The sequence below is a fragment of the Gigantopelta aegis genome, chromosome 3, assembly GCF_016097555.1.
Source record: "Gigantopelta aegis isolate Gae_Host chromosome 3, Gae_host_genome, whole genome shotgun sequence".
Taxonomy (NCBI): Eukaryota; Metazoa; Mollusca; class Gastropoda; order Neomphalida; family Peltospiridae; genus Gigantopelta; species Gigantopelta aegis.
This window is the reverse complement of record NC_054701.1, coordinates 88655958-88677266: the sequence shown is the minus strand read 5'-3', so window position 1 is coordinate 88677266 and position 21309 is coordinate 88655958. Positions and strand designations below refer to the sequence as shown.

General features: G+C 36.2%; 1 protein-coding gene across 1 annotated transcript in view; it reads right to left on the bottom strand.

Moving 5' to 3' along the window:
• LOC121369277 (zinc finger CCCH domain-containing protein 13-like) overlaps nt 1-18829 on the bottom strand; it is a 92087-nt gene extending 73258 nt beyond the window's left edge. Inside the window, exon 1 of the mRNA XM_041494242.1 lies at nt 14861-18829. Coding sequence (XP_041350176.1) covers nt 14861-18221 — 3361 coding nt within the window. The 5' untranslated portion in view covers nt 18222-18829. The remainder of the gene's footprint in view (nt 1-14860) is intronic.
• Nucleotides 18830-21309: the final 2480 nt, after the last annotated feature.

The window sequence follows — 21309 nt, the reverse complement described above, 5'->3', positions numbered from 1 at the left end:
TTAGACAATAACGTTTCAAGTGACCGTGATGACTGGTCAATGGTGTTTTTCGTAACTATGATAATGTATTAATGCATCCTTAACTATGTTGATCAGTTTAGGCGATATTTCTGTACAACTCTGTCGTAGTTATGAATTATATGACAACACTAGCACTATTTCACTCTGCAAGGTAATAAAACACAGTTTACAATGCACAGGCAAAAACCTACGACACAGGTACCAATTTAAAAAAAAAACCCATCATAAACCTAGTTTTGTGTCTAAATGCAAATTTACGACTAAACGCCAATTGTTATTTCTATTAATAGTACAACGAACATGGTTTGAAGCACACATATTTCATTTTCTTTTGCCGTTGTAATGCTGCAGCTTCCGTATGATATAATGTTCTGTTTGAAATAGATGTCAAACATGTATAAACGTACGGCAGGTATAACTGCTAGCAACAGACACAAATTTACCATGTTTTGTAAAAATGTATGCACGGGAACAGGAACTCTATTAACGTGCCCCTATCCATAAAGTTCAGACACGCTCATCCCAGGTTTAGCTTCTGACTTCGCCACTGACCAACCCTGGGACGGGAGACAGATTAACATTATTTCTTATAGCCACCCGAAACAGGAGTAACATGTGAAAGCATTAACCAATAGAAAACCTTTTAAAAGTTGTTTTTAAATACATAGTATGCCGTACCAATTCGAATTACTTTTACTTTTACTTCTTTATATTTGTTTTCTCATAATCATGCTGAACACCCAAAGATGATGACATAGACATTGAGAATAAAATCAAATCATTGTTTTATTGGCATTTAAAACTAGGAATGTGTTTGTGGGACACTACTGTTGCCAGCAAGACAAGGGTAACACCATATTTAGTAACAGGTATACAACTCGAGCATTCCTAACAAGTATTAAAAATTACACATTTTGGTTCTCTGTTTTGGAACGGCTTTTATAAGATCCATGTATCGTTTCACACATACGTCTATCCTGAAAAAAGGATCCTCTACCTCATTGTGAGCACTCCGACTGTGCGCCATATTTTGGAGGAGTGTAATCATTTGAAGCCAACATGGAAATATGTATTTTGTAGCAGAAATATTGTGGTATCAATAACTTGTATTGAAATATACGAGAGAAAATTAATTTTATGCCAAATTTCAACTTACTTTTCTGTGATTTGCATAAACATATTTTTGCACAGTGCTTTACACTGTGTTTTCATTTAACTTTTTTTAAATTATTATTAACCATTCTTCGATGCCTGAAATGTGATGTATTATCTGTGCTGGGGTGCCGTTAAACGTTCATTCATTCATGCATTCAGTCATTAATTACTTTGTGGGGCGAGACGTAGCCAAGTGGTAAAAGCATTCGCTTGATGCGCGGTCTGTTTGGGATCGATCCCTGTCAGTGGACCCATTGGGCTGTATTTTGCTGCAGCCAGTGCACCACGACTGGTATATCAAAGGCTGTGGTATGTGCTATCTTGTCTATGGGATGGTGCGTATAAAGGATCCCTTGCTGCTAATCGAAAAGAGTAGCCCATGTAGTGGCGACAGCGGGTTTCCTCTCTCAATATCTGTGTGGCCCTTAACTATATGTTCGACGCCATATAACCGTAAATAAAATGTGTTGAGTGCGTCGCTAAATAAAACATTTCTTTTCTTCCTTCATTGTTTGTTGTTTTTATTATGGTTGCTATTTTGGTTGTATTCTGTGTGTGTTTATTGTTGCAACTATCACTACTACCCTATTTTTTTAAAACAGACAGAGAATTAGATATTTACCGTAAATTACATCACACCAATACTAAATAAAACAAACATAAACATACATAAGCCATTCCTTATAGAATTATAAAAGGCAGTATATTTAAATAATATAAATATGTACAAATGAAAGAGACAAAAAATAATTATAACACTATTGTGTATATAAAAAGTATATACGGCGTCGTCAAATATAAAAACAGGTTTTGGCTGTTACAGACGTATTACGGTCAGACTCCTATTTTGAACGACAAAACAAGTCCACCATCAACCACGTCGAAATACATTTACTACCACAACTGCAATGCCTCTTTTTCTGATACCATCAGACTGTGAACAAACAGCTCTGATAACATCAAACTATGAACAAACATATGGCGGTGCGCCGGCTGCGCAATTAGCGGTTTTGAACCAAAAAAAAAGGTAGTGCTGAATTCTGTACTTTGAAATAGTACCGCACGCAGATGTTGTTACGCATAGAGCAGATTACGAAATATGTCGGTTTACCTGGTTATTTCGTCTCGGAGTTCCTGCTCATGGGTTTAAAGTTATTACTTATCTAATTAGGGATTATAACAAAATATAGAAAAAAGTTAACTTGTTGTAATCCCCAAAAATGCAGTTAATACTGTCTAATCTATTTAGACTCCTTTATAGAGTCGTTCTCATCCCACAGGTTAACAGGTTTGCATGACAAATGTAACATTAGTTCTAGTCAGACAAAGACCGGGTTTTCCAGGCCAGCAGCTATTGCATTCATGGCAGAACATTTAGTGGTGATGGTGCGGGTGGGGGTGTTAAAGAAGCATTTTGAAAATGATATAAAATTCTGGTGGAAATAGTTATTTCATATAACAACAAATGATTAATATTAACTAGCGCCGTGGCAAAAACATTGGGGAAGGTTATTTGCTACTTTATTACCTGCCAAAGAAAAGTTATGAATTAAATATAATTAATATTCACATGTATAATATAAATATTGTTACACAGATACTTAGTCATTTTCTTTTTCTTTTTGTTGTTTATTGTAGGTTTTTCTTCTCTTTTTTTTTGGGGGGGGGGGGGGGGGGTTTTTTTTTGGGGGGATTGGGGATATTTTGTTTTGATTTGTTTTGTTTGTTTTTGTTTTCTTAATTTTCTGTAATATCCCAAATAAAAGCTAAAACTTGCAAAATCTGACAGCGACATGTACATCCTGTCTTCATAATAAAGAATAAGAAATGTTCGCATGCTAAATATTTTTACTTCATTTTATCGAAAACTCGATATCGAGGTGAAAATTATGCTAAATGAAAATACGAGAAGTAAAGATTTGTACAATATTTTAAATAATAAATATGTAATACCAAAGTCACAAACAAAATATGCATCTAAGGGTTTAACATATGATTGTTGTATGTGGGAAAAGTTTTATGCTCTACCCTTCAAATGTGTAAACGATACAACCCTGTTATGGTTTCAGTATCGATTGCTCCATCGGATTTTAGCTACAAATTGTTTCTTACAGATGATACACTATGTAGATTCAAATAAGTGTAGTTTTTGTAAAAATGTCCCTGAAACCTTACAACACTTGTTTTATGATTGCGATAAAATAAAATATATATGGAATGCATTGGAGGAATGGATATTTGAAAAAATGGACGTTAGAATTTCTCTGAATAAGCATACAGTTATGTTTGGTATGATAAACAGTGATTAGTAATCAATATAAAACATCACATTTATAGTATGAAGATTCTATGAAAAGTCTTAATTTTAATGTTATAAAAAAGAAATTGCAAAACAAATTTCAAATAGAAAGATATATTTATTTTAAAAATTGTGAGTATCAAAAATTCGACGAACGTTGGGAAAAATAATTTTTTTTATAAGGCTGGTAACCTTTTCTTTCTTTATAGTCTTTGCTTTAAAAATATAACAGAAAAAAAAGAACAATAAACAAAAAACCCAACAATTTGTATCTTGTTTGGAAAAAACAAAACAATTAAAAAAAACCCAAAAAAACCTGTTTTTCATACTTCTTTTTGAACCTCGCCTATTTTTACCATACTTCATTCATATTTCTAGGATACCAATTGATGTTCTTACTACATTAGACACCCACTTAAAGCAGTTATTAAAAAAAAAAAAAAAAAAAACCCAACAACATTTGGGTGTTGATAGACAAACCTTTCCTTTCTATCCTTTCTTTCCTTTTCCCTTTCTTTTCTCCTCTCTATGCTCGTTTTATCTATCCATTTTGACCCTCAGATCATTAAAAAAATAAATAAATATGGATATGCTTGTGCAATATAGACGACAAATGAAATGAATGTAACTACCATATGTATCATATATGTATGTATGTGTGTATGTATGTATGTATGTATATGCCCATATATGTATGTATGTATGTGTATGTATGTGTACATGTATGTGTATGTGTATGTATGTGTGTATATGTATATGTATGTATATGTGTATGTCTTTGTATATGTATGTATGTGTGTATGTATATATATATATATATATATATATATATATATATATATATATATATATATATATATGTGTGTGTGTGTGTGTGTGTGTGTGTGTGTGTGTGTGTGTGTGTATGTGTGTATCTATATGTATGTGTATGTGTGCATATATGTATATATGAAATAAGTTATAATTTTATTATTATTGTACATTTGTAAGACGATGACTCAAGGCACCCCAACCTTGACATTACCAGTGATCTGGGGTAATAAAGTTTAAAGAAACAAAAATGCACAAGAGGTGGTGACAGCTACAGAACTAGCGTTGACAACTCTAACAACTGTTCAAAACAATCTTTGATTTAGGTATATCAAGCGTTGTACGTCTGTAACTTTTTCATTCGCAAATATATCCTTTTTTTTCATGAAACATGGCAACCCCACCCAAGTGCAAACCCATATTTTCGAAAAAAATTATATATTTTTTTTAATCGTCCGATATGATGACCTATCACGATATGGGTGCCAGTGCACACTGGAGAGAATATTTGTAAGTCAACAAAACCTGTCGTTATGGTAACGCAAAGCCGCGTTTCTGCTGTTTGATATAAAACAACACATGCTCCATAACAAAAAGGTTGCATAATAAAAGCATCGAGCAGATTACGTCGGCGATAACAATTCGCAGGAATCGACCGTGCACCGCGCTCAGCCGCCGCCTCGCTTTCCCCGGCTACACGTGCTACTCGTCAAGGCGACCGTATCACGTCGGCGTGACGTCACAACCAGTATTATCACATAGCGCCGCTTGTTTTCACTGTAATAGAACGTTTAATCAAGCTGGTATCGCGCTCGAGGGATCACACCTTGCATTAAAGACGTTCACTTCGGTAGGTTTCGGAAAAGAGGCATTATATTGTGTTTATAAGGCATTCGGTAGTTTCCGGAAACGCCTTCACGGAATTAGTCACTGAATGGTCGACAGTTTCCGGAATATCAAGTTAGATTAAGGCATTCGAAAGGTAACTCATTGCTATAAACTTGCATCCCTGGAGGCTTAAGGTTTTGGTTCCGACCGGCAGAATTTATAGCTTTTCAGACCTAATGTCCGGCAGGAATTTGATCCAATTTCGATCCCTGTGATGTATGGTACAAATTAAATCTCTTAAATGGTAGGTGACCCCCATTTTCTTGCAGGTAGATTAAATGTGAGGTGCCACGCTTTTTACTGGTGTATAACCTCATGGCTCGAACTTAACGACGGCACCGACGGCAACTGCCGTCGTTGAGATATAAATTGCCGTAGGTAGAGATCATCACCGACGGCCTAAAAGTGCCGTCGGTAAAGCTCCTCAACAATGACACCAAATACACCTAGTGTACATTATCTGCCAGTATCTAACATTTGCACATTGAAATATGTCTACATACAGTTAAATAATCTTTCAGCTATGTTTATTTGTTGGAAATGTCACCTTATTTTTTTATTGCCATAGGGAGGCTCAAATTTGCCGTCGGTGCACCGTTTCACCCATGGCAATTCTTTACAAAATTGCCGTGGGAGACAAATTCTTAAGTTCGAGCCCAGTAACCTGGGTTTGTTGATACGCTGCTTATATTAGCTTTATTAGTAAACGTTAACATTATCGGCCATGGTAATTGGTTTGGTCTATTGGAACCTGTAGCCTAATTGTTGTGACGCCCCGCATTTGTACCTGGTACACTGATCTGAACGACAAAGTCGCTGTTGTGATCAAAATCGTATCTCAACACAAATCAGAGTCGATAGTTTTTTTTTTTTGCAAGGTTGTGATTGTTTCCATGAATCGCTGTTGGGTCCTTCGTCTATACGAGGACTGCCACTCTCAAAGTAAGACTGCCAACAAATCTAGTTCAAATCAAATTGCATGACTTTACTGATCAGATGAAACGACACCTTGAGTCAACCAGCCCGTAAAATATTTCATATAACAGGCATGGCATTATTTAATGCCCTATTTAAAGTTATATTTACTAAATGCGTTACATTACTCACAAAAAGTATGACTGATGCTATTCCATATTTTGAACTTTTCATTTGTTTGTTGAAACTCTTGCACATTTTTTCATCGTTTTAGATGATATGACAGACTTGACAGCTGTGGTGGCAGTACTCATGACGAGTGCCACCGGTGGGGTGGGCAAGGATATGCTAATGTTTTGCGAACAGCTAATATCGTCACTGTTGTATATTGATCATTGATTCATGAGTACATGTCATCACAGCTATATTTATTCCAATGGGTCATGTCCTGTGTTTGTTTTGATTTAGTAAATTGGTCTGGAAGTGGCAGTCCTCTTTCAGTGGTGCAAAGTTATATTATTCAGCAAAGGATCTCGGGAGTGGTTGTCCTCTTATAGACGAGGCAACAACTATCTTGTAAAATGCCCATTCATCTCTGTATTGTGCAAATATACATTTTTGACTGGATTACGGTTTTGTCATTCAGATTTGGTGTACTGCTACCTATATGCCAAATATACGTTTTATCGCTGTGTTTAATACAATACAAATATGCAATCGAGTATCAATATAACAAAAACATAATTTCTTCGTCACTTACGTGGGTTATGTATTTTAAATGGTTAAATATTAAACATAATTATAGTAAAAAAAACAAAAAAACCTAGCATTAATTCAAAACAACAAAGTCGTTTGGTTACTATACCTAAAAGAGGATTTCGGTGAATATTTTACCAACACATGTACATTCTTCTACAAGAAAACAAACAGCACGAGCGGTGTAATTAAGAGTAATGTGTTTTTACATGAAGCATTAATTTGTGTGTGATCTGGATTGTTTCAAAGAAAGCCAATTATTTTAGAGGTTAAGTTGAAAACGAGGTGGAGGAAAGATAAATAAATAAATAAATAAATAAATAATTGATTAAAAAATAAAATAAATAAATAAAACTTAAATGTTGTGCTAATAAAGACGTGAATTTCAAAGGTATTCAATTTAACATTTTGTACAGATTATTTTACGAAACATATTTCGATTAAAAACAATGGGTCACGGTGATACTTTGTTATTACGTTATATAGTTGCAATTATTAGTTCTGAAAAAAATACCCACGCTTCTATTTTAAATTTGTCTTTCAATATACATGTATTTGTAACTGATATTAAAAGAGATTCTCTTGATTTGTTTCTAAGAATGTTAAAATGTTACCGATTACCAGATCCGTTTTAACGACTAATATCACATATTTACGTGTTCAGTGTCTGTATATTGGATGTGTTTCTGATAGTCATAGTGTAAACAGTGGCTCACACTTTTTATTTCCTAATTTATATTTATATAGGTAAGGCCTTTTCCTCACCCCCACCCCCATTTTTTATCCTTTTTTGTACAATACATCCTAAATAAAATGCTATGCATGTACTCTTTTTCAGTTACATACAAAACCCCACCGAAAACCAAATTTACTATCGGCCTTCTTTTCTATGTAGGGTCGGGTTCCAGAAAACACACTTTTTATGGCCTCAAGTTTCAATCAGTACTCAGTGCTATAATGTTTCCCATAAATGGTAAACCTCATTATTAATAATAAAATAAATAACAATAAAATAATAAATCTTGGTGTGTTTCAGGAGAATTTTGCAGAAGGTGCAATCGCTGGAATCCGTAAAATTAATCAGAATGTTTTTTTAATATATTACTACGCTTAGTTAAGATTCTATGAACTATATATTTTATACTGGAATCACAATACAGTTATGTTTTTCACCCATCATTGTATCAACAAAAATATTAGAGTTTGTGCATTTAGTACTTTAAACATATATCTGAAACAAATTTGTCTTTTAATAAATTGTATAGCTTTAAAAATAAAACAGGATATTTTAAAATGGCGAAAGTCTTTTCATTCATACGTTCTTCTTTATGTATAAACGACTTAATAGCATGCAATGAAGCACATTTTATGAAATTTATATTTTGATCAATATTTGGTTTAAACTGTACGAATGTTAAAAATTATAATTAAAAAAATATATATAAAAATGATCTCATATGATTTTATAATAAAAATGTGTGGGTTTTTTCATGTTTTCTTTTTTACAATATCAGGGATTTACCTTGTTTTTCTGAAATGGGGGTCCCTTGGACTCGCCTCTTTCTTTTCTGGGGGTCCCAACCTGAAAACAAAGGGTCCCAAAACCACACAAACGACAGAGAGCTGCAGACAACAAATCACGTGTGTACTATATGTTTCATTAAAGTAAATTTAACAAGCTGTGTTGTTTTTCCTTTCGGGAAATCAATGTCGGTATTCATTGTTTATTCTTTCAAAATCAACATTTCACTTTGATCTGTATAATTATTTGAACCATTTCCTGCAAGCTAAATGACACTCACAATACCATGCATTGTTTATGAATCGTGCTACTTGTTTGTTAATGCAAATCAGAACATTTAACCAATTTGTTTTATTCGCCCGGGAATTTCCGATTGTGTTCGGCCTGTTGACGAGAAGTTCCGAATGATCGCAAATCCGCGATCTCTTTCCGGAAATTACCAACTTTACCCGATTAAGCGCAGTTTATAGGTAGAAAAGAAATAGTGTGTTACACAGAATGATCGATCTTTGATAGTGGACAGGGTTACTGAAAATGTCAGATATTTTATGCGTCCCACGGAACGCAGTATCTCTATTTTTGCGGGTCCAGTTAAGTTTTAGTGCGTCCTATACGCAAGTTTTGTGCGTCCGGTAAATCCCTGCAATATATACATTATATTGCTGTTGTGCCCGACAGTAATGCTTAAAATATATTCCCTCTGCATTTCATGTCCATCAACATGCTGCAGAGGTGGCAACATGCTCATAGGTTACCTTGAAACTGGCAAATAGAGCACATATTCGGTATCTTTTATACATTACAAACAACAAGTTCTATAAGCATCTGTAATAATGTTTTTCAATATGTTGTTCGTTTGGTGCATACACTCTATACACTGGTTCCAGGGTCTGACCACAGCGTTTGGTGCATACAGAGTACTCTATACACTGGTTCTAGGGTCTGACCACAGCGTTTGGTGCATACACTCTATACACTGGTTCTAGGGTCTGACCATAGCGTTTGGTGCATACACTCTATACACTGGTTCTAGGGTCTGACCACAGCGTTTGGTGCATACACTCTATACACTGGTTCTAGGGTCTGACCACAGCGTTTGGAGCATACACTCTATACACTGGTTCTAGGGTCTGACCATAGCGTTTGGTGCATATACTCTATACACTGGTTCTAGGGTCTGACCACAGCGTTTGGTTTCTTTTCTTTTGTTTTTCTTTTAGAAGATTTTATTTTTGACATGTTGTGTTGAACGTTCGTAGCTGTTTACTTTAAAAACTGTTTGTTTTATTTTGTCTTGACAATTCTATTCAATATCTGTTTATGTACCACAGCTGCATACGCTTATTTTCATGGTCTGATCATATCGTTTGTTTTTTGTCTTTTTCAAGATTGTTTTGTTTTGGTATTTAATGTTAGAATTACACATTGATGTTGATCATTATATAATTTAATCTGACACCCAATAGCCGATGTATTCATTGGTGCTGGAGTGTCCTTTAACATTAATTCATTAATTCATTAAAATATCTTATGTGTGTAAATGTGTTTGTTGTGTTTTTATCGAAGTGAATATAAGATATGTATACGATAAATTGAAGGAAAATGCTATAGCAGAGTAGACATGTAGATCTATACACATTGATTTAAATAAAACAAAAACAAAAACCTCTTCGCTAATCATGACATGAGACTCGGTCGATGGCCAAAGAAATCATGTAGGAAACTTCACGCCTGTAACTTACTTGTAAGCGATGTTCTACAGCTGTTGGCGAAAATTAAACGGTTCCATTGACAGCATAAATATTAGACACGTTCCCTTCATTCACTTTCATAAAATAAAATAAACACGAATAGGACAATTCCTTCCAATATAACGAAATGATCTGTAAAAATGCACAGAAGCTAGATGAAATGGCGTCGCTTATCAAAATTACGTCATTAAAAAAAAATCACCTGATTCAAATAATAGTGAATGGTCTCACTACACAGATGTCATCTGCCATTGAAACCCATGTTAAACTGCCCAACTTCAAGCGAAGATTGCCCATAGAACGGGTTCTCGTTGGCACTAACAACATACATCATTGCGAAAATACATTATATAAGCATTTATTTTCACTCCAAAATTGAGAACATTTCCGTCTTAGTTTTTTGCTATATGACCGCATCTGGCTGTAGTACCGGTCCGAACAGGTGGTTCATTAACCGATTCACTCCGGCTGTCACTTGCGCTATATACCCATGTCCCAAAAGGTCGATGCACAATATTACAAAATAACATGGGCAAAATACAGCCAGAAGGCTTACTATTAAACATACATATTGTTTTAATTCTTCACCATTTCCTAGAAGTGAATATGTGAACCATAACATGTGTCACAATTAGGAACTATAGTGGACCGTGATCAATGAACTCTCACCCGGAAGTGATCTGTGTAGTAAGACCGAATGGACGTTTGCATTTTTACGCGACATAAGTATCATTGAAGTTTACACAAACAATACTACAGGCGTATTTAAAGCTAAACAAAATAAATTCAGTTATGTATTGTTAAAGTATGCATATAAACTTAATTATAAGATTTGACCGCAATTATTTTTTGGTTCATACGTGCATGAACCAAAAAATAATTGCAGTCAATTCTTAATAAATTTCAGATTTATCAATTTTGTGCGTCGCGTCACACATTAAACCATCTGCCCCATCAATCAAGTATTTAAAATAAGATGAAACTAGACACATATAAAACTATTTTGTAAAAGGACAACAGTTTTGAATAATGTTTTTGCCCAAACTGTAATGTGTTGGAATTAACTACCCAAAATGTAATGTATTGAAATTAACTGCCCAAAATGTAATCTATTGGAATTAATTGCCCAAAATGTTATGTATTGAAATTAACTGCCCAAAATGTTATGCATTTGGAATTAATTGCCCAAATTGTAATGTACTGCAATTAAATGCCCGAAATGTGATGTACTGAAATTAATTGCTATTTTGTCGTGATAAGTGCAAGATTGTAATAGTCTACCTTGTGGGTTCGAGCACGTTCGACGGGTTCGTTTTTTTAAGCACTTGGTGTTATTTTGACACTTGAACAGACGCCCAGATATCAGTGTGTATGGACACCGACACGAGAAGAGTTCTGAAAGTGGCCGCCACGTGTTCCCGTTCAATCACGGGTTGCTGATCTCTCCCGTGTAGCTGTAGCATGTCGTACTCGATACCTTGCTTGTGTTTTAGATCGTTACGATTTTTCGTTATGAAAGTACATTTAAAAAGAAAGACTTTGTTTAACATACTTCAGCACATTTTTAAACTACTGTTTTGTAGTGTCTATAATATTGTCATTTTGAAAATGAGGATAAATGAAGAGAAAAATCTGCTGATATAGGTTACTCTTACTGAAGAGAGAGAGAGAGAGAGAGAGAGAGAGAGAGGGGGGGGGGGGGGGGGGAGAGGGGGTATTACCAGTGTCTTTCGGTATTGTCAATTGTCAATATCATATATTAGGAATAAAATTGTATTATGCGAGCCATTACTAGATATTCAAATGATTAATAATATGTGGCGCGGTGTCTTTTTGAATGGAGAATGGAAATGACGTCAAACTCGAATGATGTCATTTTGGATGTCCTTACATCAAAATAAATTAGTGCTTAACGTTTTTTTTTTTTGGTTTTTTGGTTTGTTTTCTTTCGTGAACGCTGGACAACTTTCAGTGTAAAATTGCTATTGAAATGTTTTTATTTTATGACTATGAATGCATATGTCAATTATGGAGTGCCACCATAGTACGTTTGATTAAATGTCAATAAACCTAGTGCCGTGACCGCGATTAATTTACATCTAATTTGCAAAGTTATCAGTTTCTTAAAGTATGTGATCTGAAAAATATCACATACTTTGATTGCACTGAAAATGTAAGATATTATATTATAAATAAATATATACATGTGTGTGACACCATTAGGGGTGGGCAAAAATCGTCTACCGTGGGCGATCGATATTGCAACATACTGCACAACTGGAGTCGTTAAACAAAACAATATATTTAACATCTTTACCCGCAAGCAAACAACTAGAGTTAGCTAAGGAACTTTTAAAATAAGAAATATCGTGCTATGTTATTTGCTTTAATCTGATCGGTTAATAATTTATTACAGCTGGTTATTAAGGCTCGTGGCATTTTATCACAATTACTATATGGTTCAATCTATATTTTTGTCATTACATGTGTATATGTGATATAAACTTCTTTTTTGTTCAAAATCAAATGTTTACAATGATTAGTAATATTTCTGTCGTAAATATTAGTGATGTTCCAGTGATCGACTATAATTGAAAATTGATCGGTTTAGCTCTACGTGTGTGACAATGTTAACAGTAACTGTTCATCCAGTATAGATGATAGGGTTGGTATTTGTTTTCATGTCTACATAAAAATGGTTTTATTTAAATAGTTATTAAAGGTAAAATTAGCTGTGTGCAGGGTGAAAACGACAATAGGTGAATGGTACCTTTAATTCATATCATGTTTATGTTCATATCATTCTAATCGATTGTGAAATTCAAAGTTGATAGTTTGGTGCCAACTGTATATCTGATGCTCGATGAAGAAATTCCAACCGATAGTAAATGTACTATATAATTACTTTTATTACACTTTCTGATAGTAATAATACATCTACAAATTGGATTGTATTACACACGTGTTGTGCGTTTGTGCATAGGTGCATTTATGATAGTGTGACGTGTCTGTGTACGTTTGTCTATTTTTGATTTGTTAGTGTTGTTTGCGTGCCATTCAGATAAATCTTTGTCTATATTTAACTCTAATCACACAGAGAGGTCAAAATCCAAGATTCAGATAATATCGTAAATCCATTTACTCGGAGTACGGAAAGAACGAAATACACCAAAAAAAATTGTTCTGTGCCAGAATAAGTAGTAATCAGACCCATGCATAAAACAAACTGTTCTTGTTTAAATCTTTGATGGATCGGTTCTGTCAAACGCTTGGCAAGTAGAAACTAGCACGTGAGTAGAAAGTGTGGAGTGAAACCCTGACATAGTACCGCAAGTGCAGACTGGTGTTTCTTCTCTTACCGAAAGTTGCTTCAGCCTTCAAATACCAGTCAAAGTACTTTTTCCAATAATAAATACATTTCATTAGTTTAGCAAGTAGTTAAAGTGGTACTTTCCACAATATTATTCTTCAACAATAAATCGTTTTAAGTGCCGTTGTGTAGGCTTTTCAAGGTGTAGGATGGTTGTGTGGTCCCCCCAAAAAGTATTTTTGTTAGTAACACTTGTTAGGAAAATATTCGTATACGTGAATAAAGAACTAATCTGACAAAAGTTAACAGCTAATGCACGTACAAGTGAAGAAACACGCATACACATACACGCACACACACACACACTATATATATATATATATATATATATATATATAGAGAGAGAGAGAGAGAGAGAGAGAGAGAGAGAGAGAGAGAGAGAGAGAGAGAGAGAGAGAGAGAGAGAGAGAGAGAGAGAGATACGCATACACGTGCGTACTAACGCATACTCACATTCATACACATATATATAGACATACATGTATAGATACATACATATCATGCCCGTACATGCACACGCACACGCACAGCCCGTTACTGCGACTCGCATCTTCAAATGTATACAGTATTTTGAAGCCGAATCGCTCCGCGCTAGCTTCGTTTGAATCGTATCATTCGCCCTCATGGTCAAATCATATCACAGTACACCGCATGCAGACTTCGCGTGTCCGATGCACCTTCGATGTGAAATACACGTGTACACACGTGCTCTATCTATTTTTCACAACTAACTGTTACTACATATGGTTAACGGCATGGCAGCAAAACAGGTTGGGATGGGTAGGGGCGAAGTGTAGAAAGCCTAGTGGGTAGTAAAATAGTAACATGGCAGGGAATCGTCTCTTGTTAGACAGCAAGGTCACTTTTAGAGTAGTGGGCCACGTTTTACTACTTTGTTAGATGGTATGTGACACTTACCTACTATGCACGGCCTTGACTGTCCATTTTATTTTAATTTGAGAAAAACTGTATATGTTTTCGTCTAAACAACTTTACCTATTCACGAATTAAGGTGTAGCGCAATAACAGTACACGTAGTCATTATATATGTTAATGTTGATGATTACTGCGACGACGACGATGACTACGGCAACGACGACTATGTTGATAATGATGACTATGACGCTGGTGATGATGATGGTGATGATGATGATAATAATAACCGATCCATCTATGAATAACAAAGTAGCAGTGCTGATATACACAATATATCTTGACGATGATGACGATAACTTTGATGTTGTTGTTGATGATAACGCTGATAACGATTATGATGATGATGATGGTGGTGGTGGTGTTGATGATGGATCCTTCTGTTAATAAATCGATCAATAATTCAACCACGTCTAGTTAAAGAGATGACAGCTACTCACCTATCGTTGTCATCACAGTGATAGCGTACAGCAAGGAGCTGGCGAAGGACCACTGCTGTTCAGGGACATCCGACTGCGCGTCCTTCCCATCCCACCCATGTTCTTTCGTTTCTCTAAATATTACTTCCTGAAACGCCTGCAGCTGTTCTCGAACAGCCGTGGTAAAATTGTCTCTCCCCATGTCCGACAGCTGTAGCGCCACAGCATGCTGGAGAACCTTCGTGGCTACATGTTCTCGCTCGGACCTGATGAAGGTCTTTGTCTTTTCCTCGAAAGGACCTTCTATGGCCTTGAAGATGAAGCCACCCATGATGGTGTAGGCGACCACCAGCGAACACAAACCAATGTGTGAAAAGAGGAAAGCGGTGAAGCGCTTGCAGCAGTGAAGACACTTCTTTCGCTTCTCCCTGATGGTGCTGTTTCGCCTGATGGAAGATCTGGGACGGAAGGGTGGGAGCGGTTCCTCACTCTGGACAGGTTCGTCAGAGGGCATGGGTTCAAATCTCAACTTCTTTCGTGGGATCTCAATGCTCATCTCGGGCTCTACGATCTCATCATCTAAGATATCTGTCTCTTTTATTTCAGCTAGTTTCTGCAAGTTGATTTCATTTTCTATTGTGAATATGTCATATGGAATATCGGCATCATGAATTTGCTTACTTTTGTCCTTATCTTCTTCTGCTAGTTTCTTGCGCTTTGCTAGCTTAGCTTTTAGTAAAACTATCGCAGCAAATGACAATTTCTTTGGTTTCGGCTTTGGGCTATCCTTATGTTCCTCGTCTACTTCATCTTTTGTTTCTTGCTTGGGGGGTTCGTCCTGCACTTCACTTTTTATTTCTGAAGGTTTATCCTCAACTGGAGGTTCGTCTTCATGTACATTTTCCTTTGAGGCATGTATTACTATTTTCTCTTCTTTGACAGGATATTCATGAACAGGCAAAGCCGTTTGTTTCAATTTCTTGTTTTTCTTATTATTCTTTTTCAATTTTGAAAGCTTTTTGGACGTTTTCACAGAAAGGTCTAGATCTGAGGTCTGTGTTGACCTATCGCACATTTCAACAGCAATTCGCGTTATATATACTTCTTTTTTCTCCTCTTGATCTTTTTCCTTGGCCTCCGCTTCATCTTCCTCTTTCTCCTTTTTCCTACGAAAAGACCTGCCATGGTACCTCCTCCTTTGAGAATCTCGTCCCCTTCTTTCTAACGTTCTATCAAATTCTGAGTTTTCACAAGCTGCTGATTCTGAATCAGTAGTTCTGTCTGGAGACAGTGAGAGAGTTCGTCTATCAGGGGATAGTGTTTGTCTATCTGGCGATAGTGTTTGTCGATCAGGAGAATTATCTTGTCTATCCTGCGACTTGTTTTCTTTACTGTCTGGATGTGATTGTTCGAAAGCATCACCTCCAGATGATGGTAATTTATCTGATGTCTGTAAAGTTGGTTCTTTATTCTCAACACTTTGCCTTCGTTTTGGAGTGAATGCTCTTCTGTATATCTGCTGAACGCTTGTTCCCATCACAGGGACATTGTTTTGTTCAGCATCACCGCCAAGGCTCTTAGTGCCACCTGCTGGTTCGCTGCTAGCAGAGTTGCTCCTGTAGCACGTTTTAGTCGAGTTCTGTGACCTACCACCAACACTGAGAGACCTACCAAGCTGTGGTGCAGTTAGAAACTGACTTTTGTCTTTTGAATGTTGCTCTTTTTCGTTGTTGTCAGACATTGTGGTATATGTTGTCTCGCTGCTTTTAACATCATCATTAGCACCTACTTCATCTTTCATTGGTGGACTTGGGGTGGCAATTACAATGTCAGGAGATGGTTTTGTTGCCTTTATTTCACTATCAACTTTAGGTTTTAACACATTTCCCGAAGCGGGACTTTCGACAACTTCTCGGAGTCGTCTCCAAGGTGACAAGTCTCTAGGAGTTTGGTTTGTAGATGACATCCTCCAAGGTGACAAATCTCTTGGAGTTTGGTTTGGAGACGCAACTCTCCAAGGTGACAAATCTCTAGGAGTTTGGTTTGGAGATAAAATCTTCGAAGGTGACAAATCTTTCTTTTGAGATGCAAGCCTCGCAATGTTAAAGGGACAAAATGGTGACAAATCCCTGACTTGCATTCGGGCGATGGATGATGATGAATAAGACGGAAGAGACCTACTCAGTTCGAGGAATTTTGAAAGTGTTTCTTTTCTACGTTTCGCTTTAACGTCTTCGATGGCCATTTTCCACCGACTGGCGGCTCTCGAACGTGAATGTGGCACTGATATCACAGGGGAATGAGACCGGGTTGTTGTCTGTTCTTTAGTTTGTGCTGACTGTTCGGGATGGAGTTTGTCAGAAGATGGCGATTTAGAAGATGGTTGTTGGGTATTTAATTGCCCCCTTAATTCAGTTTGGGGTAGTGAGTCTTGTCCCTTGGGACTTTCATGCACTAACACACTATGAGATGTAATGACACTGATATGAGGAGAAGGTTCGACTGGTTTAGGATGTTTTAAAATGCTAACAGGTTTCACTTCCTCTGGTAATGTTTCAGAAGGCTGTACTTCAATACTGACCGGGTCTGGGGTTATGGGCGTCTTTAAGTTATCACTTTTAACTTTCACAGATTCCGTTTCACTTCTGTCTTTTCTTTTCAATTTTTGCCGAGGTAAACTTGCACTTCCTCGAACATTTACATTGGTTGGAGATGTTTTGGTTCGAGTGTCGGCATCGAGGCCGGCAGAGCTGACGTCAGGCAATGAGCTACCTTTTGTGCCTTCCTCGATCTCTATTTGTTTTTCTAACATAGATAACCTTTGACGCGACCCCGACGTGTAACGTCGTCTCTCGCGTACGGCGTCACGCACCGTCATTCTCTGTAATCGATTCCGAGGTTGCTTCGTGACGTCATAGACCTCATACGCGTCCACGTTTTCACTGGGCGCCGTCGTTCCTCTTTTAATATCCTCGGCACTCTGGTGTCGCTTTGAAGTGGAATTTTTACCCAGTTTAGATAAATCTGTTTCGGAAGTACTTCTCGACCTACTTTCTGACCTGCTTTTTCGTTTAAACAGACCGGAAAAGCGTTTTTTAGAACCACTACGAGTCTGCGTTTTCGGTTCGGGCGGGTTTTGGGAACAGCTGTTTGGTAAGACAACTTCCGGCGTTTCGTCGGTAGACGACGTGGGCACGCCATGAGATCTGTCAACGTCATGGCGCTTGGAATGTGGTGCTTGCTTTTTCTTGCGGCTGCGTGTCTTGCGTTTCTTTTTGGAAACATTTGGTCCGTCTCTATCCATCCTTTTCTTATCTTCGTCAACTCTCTCCGAGGTATTTTGCGAATTAGCCGAAATACCATCCTGCGTGGCTGTATCCATTTTGCAGCCCACTGAGCGAGAATAACACAGTGTTGTCAGAGGTAACCAATTTCTGAAAAAATAAACTTCATTCTCTTTTCCTCACCTTCATGCGTGGTAGTTCTCCTCCCGTCGAATCTTGCATGTCGGTAAACAATATGTATTCTGTGTTTAAGTAAAACAGGTATCCGGCGTGAAAATTCTGCATGAAATGGGCGATCTCACAGAAAACACACATAGAAACAATGCGCACGCCCCCCACACGGAGGGTGGATGGGTATGTGTACCACCAACACGTGGTACTCTTCAGTTCCAGAAATACTCCCTGATTATGTATCAATAACACAAACTAAACACTGCCAACTTTGGCTCCGTAATAAATATTGCTTCCTAGCGCCGTCAAGAAATGCGATGGAAGTTACCATACTTCAAAAGACTTAATGTAAATATTTTCCTTTTGTTTTAAGTGACAAATCCCCTCATCGAATTCTTCTTCAGCACCGGTGCAAACACACACACTGTCGCACCTGTTTGAAAAGACACACCTTTTTGAAAACGACGACTCACGCACACACACATACACTCACACCTTTGTACAGGTAGATATTCACTTCAAGAATCACACCTGATCTTCTGCTTATCGTCAAATCGTGCGAGTTTTGTTCGAGACGGTGGCTCTTGGATACTCTCCACGGCGCGGGTTAGCCCAACTGGCTGGCTCGATGCACGCGAAAGGGCATCCCGGCTATATCAGTACGCGAATACCTACGTCACTCTGAGGAACTTGCCGTTCCACGGAACGGCCTGTGGAACCGACTGCTTCTTGAACCAGGCAAATCATAAGCTCGTTACGCGTTTGTTTGATGAATTCACCGACTGATTCTATCAGTGAAGTCGTCAAATTAAGTTCATCAAGAGAAACGCCAAATATTTATAACAGACACGCGTAAAAGTGAGTCAGCATATTTTATATAACTCTTTAGCGATGAAATAAACTTGACAAATGGTTTGATATATCTTTTTTTGAAACTTTAGGTTAATCTTAGTCATCATTATGCTGCCATATTTTTTTATAAAATAAAATTAATATTATTTTTATGGTGGGTTTTTTTTTTTTTTGGGGGGGGGGGTTGGGTTTTTTTTTTGTGTGTGTGGGTTTGTTTGTTGATGTTTGTTTTTCTTTAAGAAGAAGAAGAAGAGGAAGGAAATGTTACTAATTCTTCTAAATTTCAGACTGATCGTAATTATTTGTCTCAAGTCAGGCAGTTTATCATTGACCCCAAACAAAGCATATTCAGAGAGCTGGTCTCGGTGACAAAGTGGACCTGACTAGGCTGATGGGTATTGGATTCGTCTTTTGTCCACACTCCAAATACAATAAAGGTTTATGAGGATTTAATTTTAAATATACTTTTGTCTCTTTGTTGAAGTTGTATCTGTGTAGGCTTTAAAAAATCCCAAAACAACCAAAACAAAACAAAACCCTAAGAACTTCAAAAAGGTAAAAAAAAAAAAAAAAAAAAAAAAAAGAGCAAAAATATAACAACTGATTTTGATTATTTCTTTGTTAAAAAACCCAAAACAAAAACAAAACAAAACAAACAAACAAACAAATAAACACCACACCATTCTTGCGGAAACAAAACATGGAACTAGAAATGTTTTTTCCTTATGTGTCATCCTTGCAAAAGCATATAATAATAGAGTGTAGCCTAATATAGCCAATAATTGGTAAGTATTAGTATTTCAATAAAGTAAAAACAAACACGATAACAAAGAGCAGCAATTTCCACACAGACATTTACAGAATAGTAATATTATATATATCACATAGACACGTAGTCATTTACAGAATAATCGTATTACATCACATAGCCACACAGTCATTTACAGAATAATAATATTATATATATCACATAGACACGCAGTCATTTACAGAATAATAATATTACATCACATAGCCACACAGTCATTTACAGAATAATAATATTATATATATCACATAGACACGCAGTCATTTACAAAATAATAATATCACATCATATAGCCACACAGTCATTTACAGAATAATAATATTACATCACATAGCCACACAGTCATTTACAGAATAATAATATTACATCACATAGCCACACAGTCATTTACAGAAGAATAATATTATATATATATCACATAGACACGCAGTCATTTACAGAATAATAATATTACATCACATAGCCACACAGTCATTTACAGAATAATAATATTATATATATATATCACATAGCCACACAGTCATTTACAGAATAATAATATTACATCACATAGCCACACAGTCATTTACAGAATAATAATATTATATATATATCACATAGACACGCAGTCATTTACAGAATAATGATATTACATCACATAGCCACACAGACATTTACAGAATAGTAATATTATATATATCATATCGACACGCAGTCATTTACAGAATAGTAATATTACATCACATAGATACACAGTCATTTACAGAATGATATTATATCACATAGCCACACAGTCATTTACAGAATGATAATATTATATCACATAGCCACACAGTTATTTACAGAATGATAATATTATATCACATAGCCACACAGTCATTTACAGAATGATAATATTATATCACATAGCCACACAGTTATTTACAGAATGATAATATTATATCACATAGCCACACAGTCATTTACAGAATGATAATATTACATCATATTGACACACAGTCATTTACAGAATGATAATATTACATCACACAGACACACAGTCATTTACAGAATGATAATAATATATCACATAGATACACAGTCATTTACAGAATAATAATATTACATCACATAGACACACAGTCATTTACAGAATAATAATATTACATCACATAGACATACGGTCATTTACAGAATGATAATATTACATCATATTGACACACAGTCATTTACAGAATGATAATATTACATCACACAGACACACAGTCATTTACAGAATGATAATATTATATCACATAGACACACAGTCATTTACAGAGTAATAATATTATATCACATAGACACACAGTCATTTACAGAATAATAAAAGTATATCACATAGCCACATCACATAGACA